This window comes from Carlito syrichta, unplaced genomic scaffold (genome assembly GCF_000164805.1).
Source record: "Carlito syrichta isolate Samal-C Ts95f unplaced genomic scaffold, Tarsius_syrichta-2.0.1 Scaffold315847, whole genome shotgun sequence".
Classification (NCBI taxonomy): Eukaryota; Metazoa; Chordata; class Mammalia; order Primates; family Tarsiidae; genus Carlito; species Carlito syrichta.
In genome coordinates, this window is record NW_007259943.1 from 1,325,222 (window position 1) to 1,342,812 (window position 17,591).

The 17,591-nt window shown below is 40.8% G+C and overlaps 1 protein-coding gene across 1 annotated transcript in view; it reads right to left on the reverse strand.

Annotated features, from left to right (window-relative positions):
• MBNL2 (muscleblind like splicing regulator 2) overlaps positions 1–14,047 on the reverse strand; it is a 62,080-nt gene extending 48,033 nt beyond the window's left edge. Inside the window, exons 1-3 of the mRNA XM_021706665.1 lie at positions 13,817–14,047; positions 3,170–3,370; positions 3–161 (exon numbers count right to left, since the gene is read on the reverse strand). Coding sequence (XP_021562340.1) covers positions 3–161; positions 3,170–3,370; positions 13,817–14,047 — 591 coding nt within the window. The remainder of the gene's footprint in view (positions 1–2; positions 162–3,169; positions 3,371–13,816) is intronic.
• Positions 14,048–17,591: the final 3,544 nt, after the last annotated feature.

The window sequence follows — 17,591 nt, forward strand, 5'->3', positions numbered from 1 at the left end:
AAATATTTGCATTTCTCCCTCATGCAACGCCCCTTTATGTAATCCATACAAACGGTTACGGTGTTGTCGTTTGTGTCGATCATGGTGCTGTCGGCGGGGTGGGCAAAGCGGCAGTCGGTCTCTCCCCGGGCACAGTTTCCTCGCTGGAACTCCCTGCACACCTAGGGCAGGGAAGAAGAGCCGCGATGCAGACGGGGACCCCCCGCTGGCCGCAGCCGGCTGCCCCGGCGCCCCCCCCCCGCCCCCCGCGATGTGCCTCCGGAAGAGGCGCCTTTCCTTTCGCGGAAGGCTGGCTCTTGGGCCGCTGGCCGCAAGATGCTGAGTATCCAGAACCCGAGAGTCAGACTCTCCGACCACCTAACTTGGGGTCTGGTCCTACTTCCTTTTCGAGGGTGAAGAAATCTATGTTAAGAGAATAACCCGAAATTGGCAGTGCCCCTAAAATAACGAAGAAATGCTAGCAGGGCCTCCATTGTCCCTGGGGGGGTGGGGGGGTGGATCATCTATCTATTATCTACCCACAATCTGTCAGCAATCACCTATCATCCGACTAGCTATTTACCTTCTTTTAATCTATCAATCTATCATCTACCCATAATCTATTATCTATCAATCACCTATCATTCATCTCTCTGTCGAGCTAGCTAGCCAGCTATTTATCTACTTTTAATCTACCATTTATCAATGCTCCATCTCTCCCACCCCCTTCAATCCCCAACCCAGACAAGAAGTCTGGGGGTGCTACAGGCTTTTTAACATGGGGGAGGTGGGGGGGAATAATTTCACCACAGAGCAAGCTGCCAGGTTATGGCTGTACAACTCCAAAACAAATCAAGGGAAATGACAAACTTGCTCTTCCTCTTCTCTGAGGACAGGGAGTAGGGTGGGGTGAATCTAGATACTCCTAGGTATCCCTCCTTCTCTCCTGCTCCACAAAGATAACAAGATCCTGATTCAGAAGTACAACATCTAAGACACCAAAACTTTCATTTTAAGGTCATGATATTATTTTTGACAACACAGAAAGAAGATTTTAAAAAAGAAAAAAAGGAGAGAAACATGGCAAGAAATAGAGAGAAAGAAATAAATGGAGGGAAGGAGAATAAAGTTGGACGTGCTGAATTTTAAAGATCCTTTCATCTTAAATTATCCTGAAATTTTAAGTAACTAGAATTCTCCATCCTTTGAGAATTCTGGTGGAATAAGATTTTACTGCATAAGGAAAGGTTTCGTTAAATTTAGAGAGTATTCTTAATTTTACCCTGAAAATAGACAACATGAAATAAGCATGAATAATGTACACAGATTGCTTATATAATTTTTTTTTTCTGTTTGTAAATATCATCAGCAGGAAGGAACTGCTGCTAGTAGAATTGAAACTTATTTCTTTTTAGGCTGCAATTTCAAAGTCAATATGTGTAAGTGGTGGCTCCCACCTTGACTATCCGTGATGCTCTATGAAAGGTTCCCAACATAAACTTCGGGTCTTGTGAAAATCAGAGATGTCGGGACATACTGATTCACTGACCAGGGGCCAGGCAAGGTCGGAGGGTAAACAGCATTAATCACAAGATCGGTCATCGTTTCCTCCCACTCTGTATGCTAGCCAACGTTCTATCTTTGTTCTAAGACTTTATTTGTCACAAAACGTACAAACCAAAAATTGCAAGTGTTCCCACAGATTCTGATTAAGGCTTCTATAAATGGGATGATTCCTGCCTGTGACAGCGTCACAGGTGTAGACCAGTCATCAACCTTCTACCAAGGGGCTCTGCGTGGCGCTGACTTCATTCCCGGTTTGAAATGAACCCAAAGCCATCCTGCTAAAGTCGCTGTGAATCATTTTTTACACATGTCTCTGCCTCCAGTCCTGTTGGGAAGGACTGTTTTTTCCCCAATTCTGCTGATTTCATTTGTTTTCGAAAACGGCGACACATACTGAACACAAGTGCTCTGTCGGTCCAGCAGGTGGAGCCCAAAACACTTTTCCAGTCCCAGGAGAGGTCTGTTCAGTAGTGACAGGGACAGGCTAGATCTTTGCAAAATAGTAGCGATGAGAGTTTGTTTACATTCTCTTCATCTGGGGAATGTATATTCTAGACTGAAACTGAGTGAAGAAATATCTTTAAAAATATTTGCAGTTTGAAAGTCTGAATTTTCAAGTATTCACAGGATTATTAGGCAGCAACATGTCATTGCTCTCTAAGGTGCACTGGGTTAATAATTAAACAAATGCAGACTGGAAGAACATTCTCTAATGGTCCTCCCAAAGTAAAGCACAGTGTACGCCCCACCCATACAGGTGTCACCTAACAACTTTCATCAGTAATGGAATTTTTAAAGGAGTTCTCTGAAAAATCTCTGAGAATATTTACTATGCTAGTAACTAGCATGGGTATAGTTTAGTAAGATAAATAGATCAACTATCCAGCTCTGATTAGAGTGAAATTTTACCCAACAAAGTACTGGAGAGTTGGTGCGATGTATCATTTAAGAATTTTTACCCTAAAGAACCGGTTCATAACTTAAGAATTTGATGTTTTATAAATATATGAACGTGTTTTCTTGAATGTTTTAGAACATTTGATTTGAAATGAAAGAAGACGTCTCAATTAATAACTAATTCTACTCATCTTCCAAATTCCCCTTGTTCACCAACAACACAATCTGGAACCCAGTAGAGAAGACATGCTTGTTCTTAAAATAATGAAATATGATCATACCAGTCGGTAAATAGTTGTTGTCCCACTTACTTACTCCCACACTGTCCCTAAGTGATCCCAATTTCCTTGGTTGCCAGACTCCTGACCTGTGGGTTCCCAGAATTTTCTAGGATCTAACAAAGGTTAGTGCCAGGCACAGAGGAGGCCTTCAGGATCTTGAATCATCTCTATGGCCTGCGTAGTGACTGATCCAATATACTACTTGTGGCTTAACATCTTACATCCTACTCTACACAGCTGATTTCTGTTTGTATTAGAGTTATTCTTTTCCTATAAACTAATCTCGTTTATATGCAGCCTTAATTTCAAACCACAGAGTTATGACTGCATGGGTTTTAGGTAAGCATGTGCATGCAGGACTGAATTAGTATCTCTCAAGCAATCACTTCCATAGACGTATACTTCTACCACAAAGACATCCCAAAACACAAATATAATGAAAGTACCTCCAGTTTGTCAGTCCTGAGAAGTTTCTGAGTTGCAGTTGAGCCCGGGACAGTGACTGGTGGACTTCCGGGAACAATAACGGGTGTGGTGGGTAGAATTTCCGTTGGGACTAACCCAACTCCAGGGGTTACAGGTGCTAAGTAAGGAGCAAAGCTAATAGCCGTGTTTGTCCCTATTGCAGGACCTACAGGAAAAGTGGGCTGTTAACGGAAGACAACACAAGAGAAAAGATTGCTTTAGAAAAACGACTTTAAAACATCACCAGCAAATGTCATCTGAGCAACATTTATTCATGATATACTCTTTGTGCTAGTTGCATAATTCAATGCTGACCCATAATAAACATGAAATCTGAATAGATCTCTTCCCAAAGCCATACAAAAATATGAGAGGCCATCACAGAAACCAAATTACAGGGAACAGATTAAACTTTTGTTCCTATGAAAGTGCTCTCGTAGGAGAGAAAATAAGAATTTCAATGTTAATTACTCATCAATCCAAACTACTGAATCATTACAACACTTCGGTAGCAAAACCTATGGAATACGGACTGTTAATCTTTGATTTCTTCTACATGTTTTTCAGACGGAGAGGAATGATTTTCCAGCTGACTGAGTTTATGCATTCTCAGAAAGGGGAGCCTACTTGAGATTTTCTTTTGCTCAGACTTACCAGTATGTTTTCATATTTCATCACTAGCTTGTATATTCCCAAAATGCATGTGCGGTTTTCATCTAGACCTACTGATTTTGGTTCTAGTTCAACCATGTCTAGATCCAACTTTTCCCTCCTAGTAGGTTGGATGGAAGAACTTTTCAACCGGACAGTTTGCCAATGGGTCATTGAAAGTTGGTTTGGTTTCCTAGGTCACAAAATCAACAGGGCAGGGACAAGAGCGTACAGTACTTTATTAAATCTGTTCTCTATTGCTATACACCTTGTCCAGGGAGAAGAAAAAAAATATGCTAGTGGGTTTTTGGAATAATTATTTTTCAAAGCTCCACCTAAAAATACGCAAATAATTCTGCTTTTCAGAAAGGAAATCATGTACGTTTAAGAGAAAAACAAACCTTGTTTCACCTTCAAAGAACCACTTGTATAAATTTAAAATGATGACGATTTTTCTTAGAATAAATTTTACACTGAATTGGATCTGAATGCTTCTTCTTAGTTTTTTAATTACAAATAACTTTCACCTATTTGTTTTCAGATATTTGCAAGGACATGCTAATGCAGTGTTTTGACATGAAAGTACACAATTACTGGTGTCAAGATTCTTCTCTACTTATGCACTGTGGATGACATTCTTGTCTGTTTGTGACCTGAATACGTTGTTTAACATATGGGAAAAATAACAATCCCTGTTGAGTAAACACATTTTCTTCTTAGAGCAGGAACAGGAAAATATCTCTGATAAATGGTCATGATAGAAAACAGTAAATTATTTATAGTTTGTGCAGGGAGTCATCAGAAAGGCTGGAAAGTCTTTCTCAAAGTGGCTGAGGGGTCGAAAGAGTAAGTCTAATGGTCTTAAGGGGATATTATCTTGGTACTCCCACGAGGAGCTCTTAGATTTTTATGACTCAGACATACAATTCTCTTTGGGATAAAGTTGCAACATGAGGTTTCAACATGGGAAATGGACAGCACTTAGGTCTTTTGCTTCCTTGACTTTCTACACAATTTTATATGTGTATGTTACCCATTTGACTCATAATTATAGAAGCTTTGGTTTTCAGTAGCTGTAGCTTTTTAGATAATCTAGTACTCTTGGGGAAAAAAAAGCAAAGTGATTTAAATGGTTTAAGGACTATGTAGTGTTAGGATTTTAAAAAAATCAATTCTGAAAGGTCATAAATCATAACACATCAGTGATTCAATGGACCTACTATATAAGAAATGTCTGGGGGAATTTAAAAAATAGAGATAAATTCTGACACAATAGGTCTAGTCAGGGACCTTGAAATATGTATTAAATTGTTTTTTTTACTGTATGATCGGACACATGGCCGAATTTGGGGACCACTGTCATAGATGAGTGAAAATAGCATTAAAAAAAACAACTTGTACTAAATGTGTATATAATTTAACCCAGAGACTAATTATCTAAGTGAACATTAGAAAAAGAGCCCTCTACACACACCTCCAATTTGATTTTCTCTGGAAGGAATCTCCCAACCCTCCCTTCCCACAGGTCCTTTGAAGCCAGGGTTTGTGTGGGGACATTAATACAGGCTGTACCTTGACTGTCAACAAGATTGCAAACTTCAACACTCACGTCCCCAAATCTTTTTGGATATCAACAAGTCTATTCCAGTTAGCTAAATTTTGCCCTCAAAAACATGCTGCTTATTCATCTGACTTAATAATCTAAAATGAAATGTGTTTTATTGAGGAGTACTGTAACATAGTTTGCAGAGAAATATTATCACTTAAAAGTAAAACCACAGATTTTGGCTTCGGAGAGACCTGAATTCAAATTCAGTGCTCTGCCATTTACTGATTTTTTTAACCTGAGGAGCAAGTTAACCTCTGTGCACTTTAATTTTCTCATCTGCAATGAGGAAGTGAAACTACTTAGCTAAAGGGTTCAGCTGAACAAAGTGCTCTTTCTTTCCCACGATCCATGGTCAGAATTCAATAAAAAACAGCTATCACTAGTGCTCTAAAAATCAGTATTAATCAAGGTTTTTTCTTTTTGCCTCAAATTATCCAGTGATTCAGTAATTAGAATGTCAAGAGCATAGCAATATAATAGAGGGGGTATAAAATTGGGTGAAATTATAGCCCAAATCTTCTCTTTTCTTTTTTGAAATATGGGCTGAAAAAATAAATATTTTCTGTCATCTGAAAGCTGAAAGTTCATAGGCCTTCAGAAGATGCATTCACTTGTATATTTTCCTTTTTTTTTATATAGAGTGTTTTTCACTGACGTTGATTAGTTAAAAAAAACAACACCAGGGTGATTTGCAGAGACAGGCACTCCTCGTATGATTCTATGGACAATAATACTTTACATCTGTGAAAGGTTCTGGCTGATCTCAAGGCATTTTCACACTCAATGTCTTCTTTAATCTTCTCAACTTCGTGAGAACCAAGTGTGGCAACAAGAATTGCACAGTCTTACAGGTGAGAACAATTTAGAGTACAGACACTGAATGGATAACCCAAGGTCAATGCTGCCAGGCAGAGCCAAGGCAGAACACCCGGACTCCGGGCTCCAAGTCTCGGGCTATGGCCACCCTTTTGCACTCACTAGATTCAGTTGGTATTTTCTTACAACAAAAGAGGAGGAAAAAAAATTCACACATCCGCCGTCCATATATGTGTTTGGAGCGAATAGAGGGAGTCGGAGGAGAGCTGTAGGACCTTGTCTCCCAACCAGCCTGGGGCCCTGCTGCCTTGGAAAAGTGGCTCTCAGGTCCTGGATTCACATCAAACACCCAAGCTGCCGTCCTGGCCACAGTGTATCCTGGTGTCTGAATTCGGATCTCAGCCTGCGGCTGAGAAGAGGGAAGGGCCGCACCTTCCAGTGATTCTGTTCCTGGAAGCTCCCCAGCTACAGCTTGAGAGAATTAGCCCTGCAGTTTCTGCAGAAGTGCTGCTGCCAGGCTGTCTGAGACAGGATCCATTTGGTCCACGTCATCTCTCGGCTCCAACCCACAGCTAAAGAGGCCAGAGGACAAGACTCGCAGGAAGCCTTCTTGAAGAAAATCGCTTCTGAAACGCTGGTCTTGCTGTTCTCCCTCTGTCGTTCACTCCGGTGCCTGTGTTTCTCTCCCGGGTCTCCTGATCCCTGCTCGACTCTCCCAGGACATCACATCAGTAGGTCCAGGCTCCAAGGTGGCAAACACACACTCGTTGCACACTCACACACACAATGCACTCACTGCACATTCTCCACTCACAACTTTACTCACAACTTTACTCCACACACACTCACAGATTCACATACGCTTACTATGCAGCACACTGCACACACAACACACTCACTACACTTTCTCCACACACAACACACTCCACATACACTCCACACTCACATACATTCGCTACACACTCACACACACAGCGCACTGCACACACAACACACTCACTAAACACTCTCCACTCACAACACATTCCATACACACTCACAAATTCACATACACTTACTACGCAACACACTGCACACACCTCACTACACCTTCTCCACACACAACGCAATCCACACACACTCCACACTCACACACTTGCTACACACTCACACACACAATGCACTGCACACACAACACACTCACTACACATTCTCCACACACAACACACTCCACACACACTCACAAATTTGCAGACACTTACTATGCACTCACACACAACACACTGCCCACATAAGACACTCACTACACATTCTCCATACATAACATATTCCACACACACTCACTATACACTCACTCACATACACTTACTGCACACACACACAACACACTGCACACACAACATACTCACTACACATCTCCACACACAACACACTCACATACAGTCACTACACACACACAACACACTGCGCACATAACACTCACTACAATTCTCCACACACAACATACTTTACACAGTCACACTCACTCCACACACACTTGCATACTCACTACACACACACATTCAAACACACTACACACACAACATACTTACACAGTCATATAAACTTACTATACACTCACACACAGCACACTCACTGCACACACAACGCACTCACTATATACACCACAAACCCACACTCACTACACACTCAGGTACACTCATAACACATTCATAACACTTGCACATTCACATATACTCATTACACACATTCACATACACTTACAACATACACATAACACCCTTGCACACATATGCTCACTACACACAACACACACATGAACTCACTACACGCTCACACTCAACAACATATATACTCACAACATACAACACACTCACAGACATACACTCACTATACACATGTACACAACACACGACACACATGCTCACTACACACAACAAACACATATATACTCACGGCACACACAACATACACATATACTCACAACACACAGACATACGCACACATACAGTCACAACACACTTACAAACACACACACACTAACATTCTTAATATTTTGTAGCGTCAAGGAAGGAGCAGTGCTGAGGGGTAATGGCTAAGTGGCTGGAGGCATTTCATGCCACTGAAGCAGTTAAAGGTCAGTCGATGGACACTTTAAAGCGAGAGTGCTGTTATTCCACTCAGAAGACTTCTACTTCAAAGGGTAGGCGCTTGGCATTCACGCTGCAAGGTTCCCACCTGGCCTCTCTTAAGCCTCCTTGCATCTTTGGGAGGCAGAAGATGCCATGCTAGACCTCATCCCTTAGGATCAGATTGTGCAGTTCATAATCCCCACCCTCCAGGAGGTCAGCCATGCCCTCCCGGTCCTTGAATGGATCTATGAAGACTGTGTGTCTTCTAGAAGGGGTAGAAAGAGGAATGCTTATTTTGTCAGGAATCGGGGAGAGATACACTACTAGATAAGGCAAAGGGGACCTTTCAAACAGCCAGGATTAGAGACAGAAGAGTTGTAAGAAGAAAGAATGGTTTGAGTTTTCATTTGCTGAATACACATGTGCAGACACGGGGACAGAGCACCCTACACTTACTGAACTGAAATCTTAAGGGGAAAGAACGATACCCACCACATGGCAATTCATTTGTATGGACAAGCAGAAAATGAAGGTGGAGAATGGTGGGGATTGGAGGTGGGGTGCAGGGGTGACTCTGGAATCCTTCTGAGTAAGGAGGCTGCCCCAGCAAGGGCAGAGGCCAGGAAGCACCCATGAGCTTTGAGTGTTCCCAAAGCTGAACGTTTGGCTTGGTCTCCGCAGACGCAGGCAGGATGGCTCAGGGTGAGCAGGTGAGCTGGGTGGGGACCGGGTCACAGAAGCCGTCACAGGTCATAGCCAAGGTCAAATGTTTAGGCTTTGTCCCAGTGAAATAGGAGAGCATTCAAGGGCTTTACATAAGAGAGAGAGTTGATTCTACTTATGTTTTAAGAAGATTCCTCTGGTTGCTCTACAATTAAGTTCACGAACTTGCCAATGTGCGCTTACGTTGGCAGCACTGTACAAACAATTGGAGGGTAAAGTTTCATAGCCTTGGTATATCAGTGTCTCACAGCTGTGTTCATGTCAACGTGTAGTGGTGTCTGCCTCTTCCTGAGTGGCATTCATTATTATTGTTGCATATTTTTATGTGTCATTTTGAGAACGTCAGGGCTTGATCCGAACAATGAACAAACATGACATTTCTTTTTAAACTTGGCAAGAGTGGAAGTGAAATCAGGGTCATGTTATTCCAAGTTTATGAGGATAATGCCATGAAGAAAATGGTAGTGTACAAAATGAATTTACCATTTTTCTGAGGGGAGAGAAAGAGTCACTGATGAAGAGAGGCCAGGATGGCCAGTAATGAGCAGAACTGAAGAAAACATTGCAAAAATTTGTCAAATTGTGCACCAAAATCATTGGCTGACTGTGAGAAGCATAGCAGACCAAATAAACATTGATAGAGAAACAGTTAGGAAAATCTTAACTGAAAATCTTGTCATGAGAAAGGTGGGTGCAAAAATGATCCCAAACGAAAGCTCTTGCATCACAACAATGCACCAGCTTACCCAGCACTGTCTATAAGGGAGTTTTTAGCCAGTAAACAAATAACTGTATCGGAACACCCTCGCTACTCACCTGATCTGGCCCCCAATGACTTTTTTCTTTACCCAAAGATAAAGAAAATATTAAAAGGAAGACATTTTGGTGACATTCAGAACATCAAGGATAATAAGATGACAGATTTGATGGCCATTCCAGAAGAGTTCCAAAATTGCTCTGACAAGTAGACTAGATGCTGGCATCACTGCACAGCTTCCCAAGGGGAGTACTTCAAAGGTGACTGTAGTGATATTCAGCAGTGAGGTATGCAGCACTTTTTCTAGGATGAGTTCATGAACTTAACTGTCAGACCTCGCATATGGGATATATTGGACTCATGCAAAAGTGGACATAGTGGGATTAGGAGGGAAATGCTCCTATGGTATTTTAATAAAAGGTTGGTGGTGGCTCAGATGAGGTTGCTGACAGGTGGAAAAATGGATGGCCTAAAACAGGACTTGTTGATGAACTGGATGTGAGCATCCAGGAAAGAGTCCATCAGGTTTTGGTTGGAGATTGCAGGATGATGGTACCACTTACTGAAATGGGAATGTAATGTAGTAAAGAACTTGATTTTGAACATGGCAAGTTCTAGTGAGAAATTTACAGGTGAGTCTAGGAGGAATTTATAAGCCTTAGCTCAGGAGAGAAATCTGCACTAGAAACATACGTTTGGGGGTTCTTGACCTGTAGATGATTCGCAACCACAGAACCGGGTGAGAACATAAAGGAGACAGTAGAGGGAAAGACATATCCAGCTCTGGGACCCTCAACAGAGGAATATAATGGGCAAAGGAGACAGAGAAGGAAGGAGTTTTCAGCGAGGAAGGAGTGTTTAACAAAGGAGAGATTGGCTGTATGCAAGGAGTTTTGTTAAGAGGTCAAATAAATTGTCTTAGTCCACTCTGGATGCTATAACAAAATACCATGAACTGAGTGGCTTATAAACAAATTTATTTCTCACAGTTCCTCACAGGCCAGAACACCCAAGATCAAGATGCTGGAAGATTTGATGTCTTGTGACAGCCTACTTCCTGATTCATAGACAGCACCTTCTGCTGTATCCTCACATGATGGAGGGGTGGGGGTCTCTCGCTCTTGCATGTCTCTTCTTACAAGGGCACTAATCGCATTCACGAGGGCTCCACCCTTGTGGCCTAGTCACCTCCCACAGGCCATATCTAATACCATCACCTTGGGGGTTAGGACTTCAACAAATGAATTGGTAGGTGGTGGGGAAGGAGAGACACAAACATTTAGACTACAGCAACAATGGAGGCCACACATGACCAATGGTTTGGTGATATGAAGGACCTCGGTGAGAGATTTCAGTGGAACATGTTCGGGGGTGAACAGAAGAAGGAAGGAGTGAAAAAAATATCCATCGCACTTTAAAGAAATTTAGCCCAGAAGGAGACCTAAAGATGGAGTGATATTTGGAACCGTTGATCAGTTTATTTGTCTTAAACAATTGCTGCATCTATCAGTCTCTTTTGGCTTCTGTCAACAAATTACTACAATCCTCAAGGCTTAACACAGCACACATTTATCCTTTCATAGTTCTGAAGGCCAGAAGTTCCCAGTCAGTTTCACAGGACCAAAATCATGGGATTGGCCGGACTGTGCTCCCTCCATGGGCTCTGGAGTAGAATCCATGCCTTGTCCCTTCCATCTTCTGGTCTTGCTGGTATTGCTCAGTTTGAGGCCAGGTCATTCCAGTTTCTGCTTCTATGGTCACATGGCCTTCCTCTGTCCATGCCGACTCTCCTTCTGCCTCTCTTTTATAAGAACACTTCTGATTGCATTTAATCCAAGAGAATGCCCCATCTCAAGATTCTTGAGTTGAAGTCTCACTCTGTCGCCCAGACTGGAGTGCAGTGGCCGCTCCCAGCCACCACAGTCTCGACCTGCAGGGCTCCGGCGATCCTTCCGCCTCAGCCTTCCCAAGGAGCTGGAACTACAGGTGTGCGCTACCATGCCCGGCTATGGATTCTTAATTAAGATCTGCAAAGACCCTGTTTCCATGTAAGGTGACATTTATAGGTTCCAGGGCAATTATTCAGTCACTACACTGCAGTAGGCCACTACTTCATTTTTGAGACTCTGAAGTAATTTGCAGAGTTGATTATTTTTAAACACATCACTTTTTTTTATTCTAATGCTTTGGTAGGGGTTTAAAAGCCTCTACCAAAATATTTAAATATAACACTCTTTTTTCATAGAGAAGTGGCGATTATGAACTTATAATTAATATTTAAGACAATGCATAAACATCACTTTCAAGAAAAATTCAACTAATGGTTAACAGCAGGAATGGAATTTTCTTAACGTAACCAGGGTCAATTCCTGTTAATTCCAAATAACTAGAATGTATATGAGTTGAATGAGTGGAATACCCAATGTTGTGTCACTGTGTTGCCATAGACGTTATTTAATATGCAAAGCCAAATTATTTCAGCATTTAGATAATTTAGTAAAATAATGTATATGTGTGCATCAATAAAGAGATCCACAAATTATACCTGTGTGTAGTTTAAAATAGAGCCACTTGAAAGCCTATTTTTGGCATTCCATGTGTTTAGAGATTTATCTGTGTTCAGTTTTTACATCTGGGTTCGTTCTTACTCATCCTTACAATACACTAACTTGAGACTTCCTCCAGGCAGTCTTTCCTTGTCCAATCTCATCATTTCCTGCACCTGAATCTTACTTTGCCCTTTTCATGTGTCTGTCTATCCCCAAAAGACCGTATCTTATTTATCTTGGAGCCCTCTGCACCTGGCATTTCTTTTATTCTGGGCAGAACTAGTTTCTGGCTACTTTGGGCAGACACCTGGAGATAAGTAGAATCGCTAACGACCTGTCTGAATTCTAGCCCCTCCTGTGGGCCAACCCTCCTCTTCCCTCCCTATCTCGCAAGGGCACGGTAAGAAAATCAAATTCATTGGGAGCTATCCCTTTTAATTCAGCAACTTTCACTCATGCGGACTTTTCCTATGAGAAAGACTGATTTTTAAACAGTGTATGTACTATTTTTTTTTAGAGCCAATTTCCTTCACTTTGGCTTTTTTATAAATTAGCTTGTTTCTAACAAATAATTCACAAATGTAAATGAAACCCACTAAAGTCAAACACACTTCCTTTCCCCAGGGCATCCTTCCTAAAATAATTTCTAGACTGTTAAGGAAGTACTTTGAAGCAGGGTGAAATCAGGGAGAAAATATTACACTGTAAATATTCCTATACTTAACTCTGTTGGGTATTTAATCTTGTGGTCATTGTCACAGCTGCCACACCCTCTGTAGGCTGCTGAAAGACAGGAGACCTAAGTGACTCAAGCAGGTCTCCTCTCAGGGCCCTGCTTGGACACCCTCCTTTGGGGGCTGATGTCAGGCTCCCACTGGAGCAGACTGCAGAAAGTGCCCTGCTAACACGTCCATGTCAAGTTCTGGCTCCACAACTTAATTGTTGCATGACATTGAGGGAAATCACTGAACTGCTCTGATTTTTCACTTTCCTCATCCTTAAAATGGTGCCATTGGAATAAATAATCTATCTGCTGCATTGCTAAAAATATTGTAGGCATCACAATCTCTTCAATATATAGAATATCAATTCACACTCTAAATGAAAATGTCGAACTATATTCATTCTAAGATAGTTCAAATATAGTTTGCTGGTGAGAAAGCGGAAGTGACACAGATTTCCCAGATATTGATTAGAAATTGTCTTTGCCTCTTGTTCCCCCAAATATTTTTTCATTGATATATATATTTTTTTTTACAAAAACCAATTTTCCAGCATCTATTGAGCTTCAAACTATTTGCCTTAATTGTAACCAAAGTGACAAAGTGGAGGGAGGCCATCGTAGGTCAATATGGCATTGCCGGTACCCACAATTCAGTCATCCAGTCCATCATTAGATAGGATGTACTTACCACTGGATGAAGTGGTGTTCCTGGAAACATAAATTGCATCTGCTGGGCAAGCATTGCTGCTGCCGTTTTTTGCTGGATCAAATTGTTCCTCCCATTAATTTCTAGTTGAGTTTTTAAGTGTGTCGGAGGGTGAAGATACTTGCAGTTCTCTCTTGAACAACGGCCCTGTAAAACAAACAAACAAAAAAGTTTTGGTTTAGGGTTGTTGTAAGTAGCATGCGACTCCAACATCGACCATTTCACAAATGCTCCTTATGTACAAAGACAAGGACAGGGATCGTGTGTGTGTCTGTGTGTGTGTGTGTGTGTGTGTGTGTGTGTGTGTGTGTGTGTGTGTGTGTTAGGGAGGAGTGAAGCAAACATTATATGATTATCAAGGTTGCTTGAAACTATTGATCAAGGAAGCTTCCTGTGTTTTTTTCTCTTCTTTTTTTTTTTTCTTTTAATGAATTCTAAACTCTGACAATAGATTCCAAAGAAATGGGACTGCTGAGCAGAGGGAAATATCTCTCTCTTACACAATATAGAAGGCAATCAGAAGGGTATATCTATTGACCTATCAAAAGGAGTCTTTGAACCTGCTATACACTGGTTGGGACATACTAGAATGATGTCTAAATATGAGCAATTATATGACAACTGTGTGCAGAGGAGCTAGTAAAAAGAATCTTAAACAGATTAGCCGAAGACATCCTTTATTTCAACTTATTGATGAAGAGGCAAATAGTAGTACAAGGGTACATTTTTTGGTGATATATGCATAACTGAAATTCCCAGGCATGAACTTATGTAATGATCTGCAACTGCTTACCTTTCTATACAAAAACTGCCACCCTATATCCCTGCCCTATCCCGTGACAGGAATAACAAATTTGATGTCATGATGTGACACAGTGAAGAGTGTTTATGGCTAAAGTAACCATTGGAAGCTAAGCTGGCAAAATAAGATTTTAAAAAACCTAATTAGGTGACAGGTGTGCATAAAAGCAGTCTTGAAGAGTCATTGTATATGGCAGTATTTATATTTAATCCCCAAGTTTTCAAAACTACCAGTTGAGGGAATTATGTTGATGTGTGAATTATACAATTTCTGAAGAAAGAATAGTGAATTGCATTAACCAGTTTGAGTATTCTCATTCCCTAAAGAATGAGTCCATTTGCAACCAAGAAAAGAGAATATGGATTTGTTTACCAGACATAAAAATAATTTTTAAAAAAGCAAGCCTGGTGGATCTGGGGAAATGAATTTGTTTATAGTCATCCTAATTCTAAACATCTGGAGTTCTCACTCTGCTTCTCACTAATTTCAGCTGCACTTTTGGCAGCTCTGGCTTCCTCTCTGGAGTTTGCATGTGCCGTGGAGAAGGACAGACATGGGTCCCAGGCTCAGTCCCGGTGTTCTGTGCTGATCAATCAATGCTACGTGAAGGTCCACTGTTAAGTAGCCTTAGCACTGTGTCACCTTCTTCAGGGAGGATACCCAGGTGAGTGCTGAGGACATCAGAAGGAATAGGTCCTGCTTTTCTGCTAACAAGAATCTATAACAATATGTCTCCTTAGCCTCAAGTTCATGTTGTAGATGTTCCATGCAGCTTCCTGTGTAAGAATAGACATCTTGGACAAGTATTGGAAGGTTGGGTATAAAGATAGGGGTAAAATGGAATCACAACTGGAAACTGAAGCAAAGCAGTTCAAGGGATCTCTCTTTTCTTTCTTCATCTGCTTCTCTCTGCAAATCGGATCATTTTTTATTACAAATGTTAGTTTTTACTCTTTGCTTTAAGACTTCCCACAGTCTCTCTAGACCTGTCAACTTGTTACAAGCATCTCTCACTGGTTCCCTTTCCTCCCTCCCCTGACAATTGTTTCAGTCTCTCCGTGTGTTAGAATCAAATCTCCAAGAGAGCATTCAGATAGAGCCAGTGCCCACAATGGAGATGTGTGACCAGCCTCCTGATTGGCTGCCTTTATGTCAGATGGCTAAATACAGTCCTACCATCTATGCTGAGAGGTGACCACAGGGAAGCAAAACAGCAAATCAGCTGGGGGGTGAGAGGGCTGATCAGAACACATTTCTTATATAGAGGATAAGACACCACAGGCTTCCCTTACAACTTCCATCCAAACTCTCTTTAGCGACAATTGCTGCACTTAGAGGCTGACACCCAGAAAGGCTCTTGTATACAGTAAAGGGACACTTGAGGGTCTATGTACACTCACGTACAGATGGGTCTAATGGAGAGATCTGGGAATGTAGAATTCCATAGAAAGGGAGTAGAATTAGTGAAATACCCACATCCCGACGTATTGCTCTCAAATTGTGCTCACTCCTATAATTGTCAATTTGATCATTAGTCTTTTAATGTAATGCTATGTAACTACGTGTACAAATTTTGAATTTTGCTGGAAAAATACGACTTTTTTTTATAAATGCTCGATACAATTGAGACACTTAGGGAACTACATAAACTGTTTTCAGCTAATAGAAATATAGTTGACAACATTAAATTGGTAATTTATTGATGAAACCATCTTTTTCAGGAGAATTAATGTAATTTCTTCATGTCCTTACTTATACACTTGTAGTAAAGAACAGTATCGATTACCTACATGCCAGGCAATTTATATACGGTTATCTCATTTTCTCCTTCTAACAGCGGTAATGATCCTACTTACAAAATAGCAGATGAGCTCAGAAGATTAAGGAACTTTCCCAGGGTCATATAATTGGTAAGTGGTACAACTAGATTTTAAATCCAGGTCTACCTGACTCAATTATATCACTATTCCAAGCTTACTTATTAGCACTAGTTAAAATCTAGAAAGGATTAAAATCTAGCCTTATCTTATAGGATGCATAACAAAATTTTAAATACAATAAAGATATAGATGAGTACTTGGGAATGAAAAATGAATACTTGCCCAGGCCTGTGCATTACTAGAGAGATAGAGAAGTAGGAAGCTCATAGGTTCTGAGCTCATGACTGTTTTTTTCCATGCGACATGACTATAAACGAGTACTTGAATTTTTTCTTCACCTATACAATAAAAATAATTATTGGGTCTTCCTTTCAGGGTAATTGGGCAATTGAATTAATTGACACATGCACAGAAAAATGTCTGGCACACATGGTAAGCACTGAGTAAATGTTATTATTATTATCAAAGAATACCTCTATAGGACATTTTGTTTCCAGTAAGTACAAAATCACAAATTTAGTACCATTTTGACTGGTTCTTTGGTTCTTTCACAGAGTAAACCTCACATCAAAACATGATAAAGCTACTTAGTTATACTTCCTCAAGTATTTTAATTTTAAAATTATTTTCAATTCTCCAGGGTATTTCTGTAAGTATTCATATTTTAAGAGACATCCCCGAGCCCTAGTTCAATCTAGTATTGATATATATATTTATAGTATATTGTATATAAATATATTTGTATTATATATAAGTATATATTATGTATATTTATTTATTTATTTATCTATATTTGAGGCAGGGTCTCACTCTGTTGCCCAGGCTGGACTGCAGTGCTGTGATCATAGCTCACTATAGCCTGGAACTCCTGGGTTGAGGTGATCCTCCCACCTCAGCCTCCTGAGTGGCTAGTACTACAGGTATGTGCCCCTTTCTAATTTGTAAGGTTTTTTTTTTTCCCCATTACATTGAAAAGGTAGGTTTCAAATTCCTGGCCTCAAGTGATCCTTCCACCTCAGACTCCCAAAGCACTGAGCTTACAGACATGAGATTACATGCATGAACCACCACACCA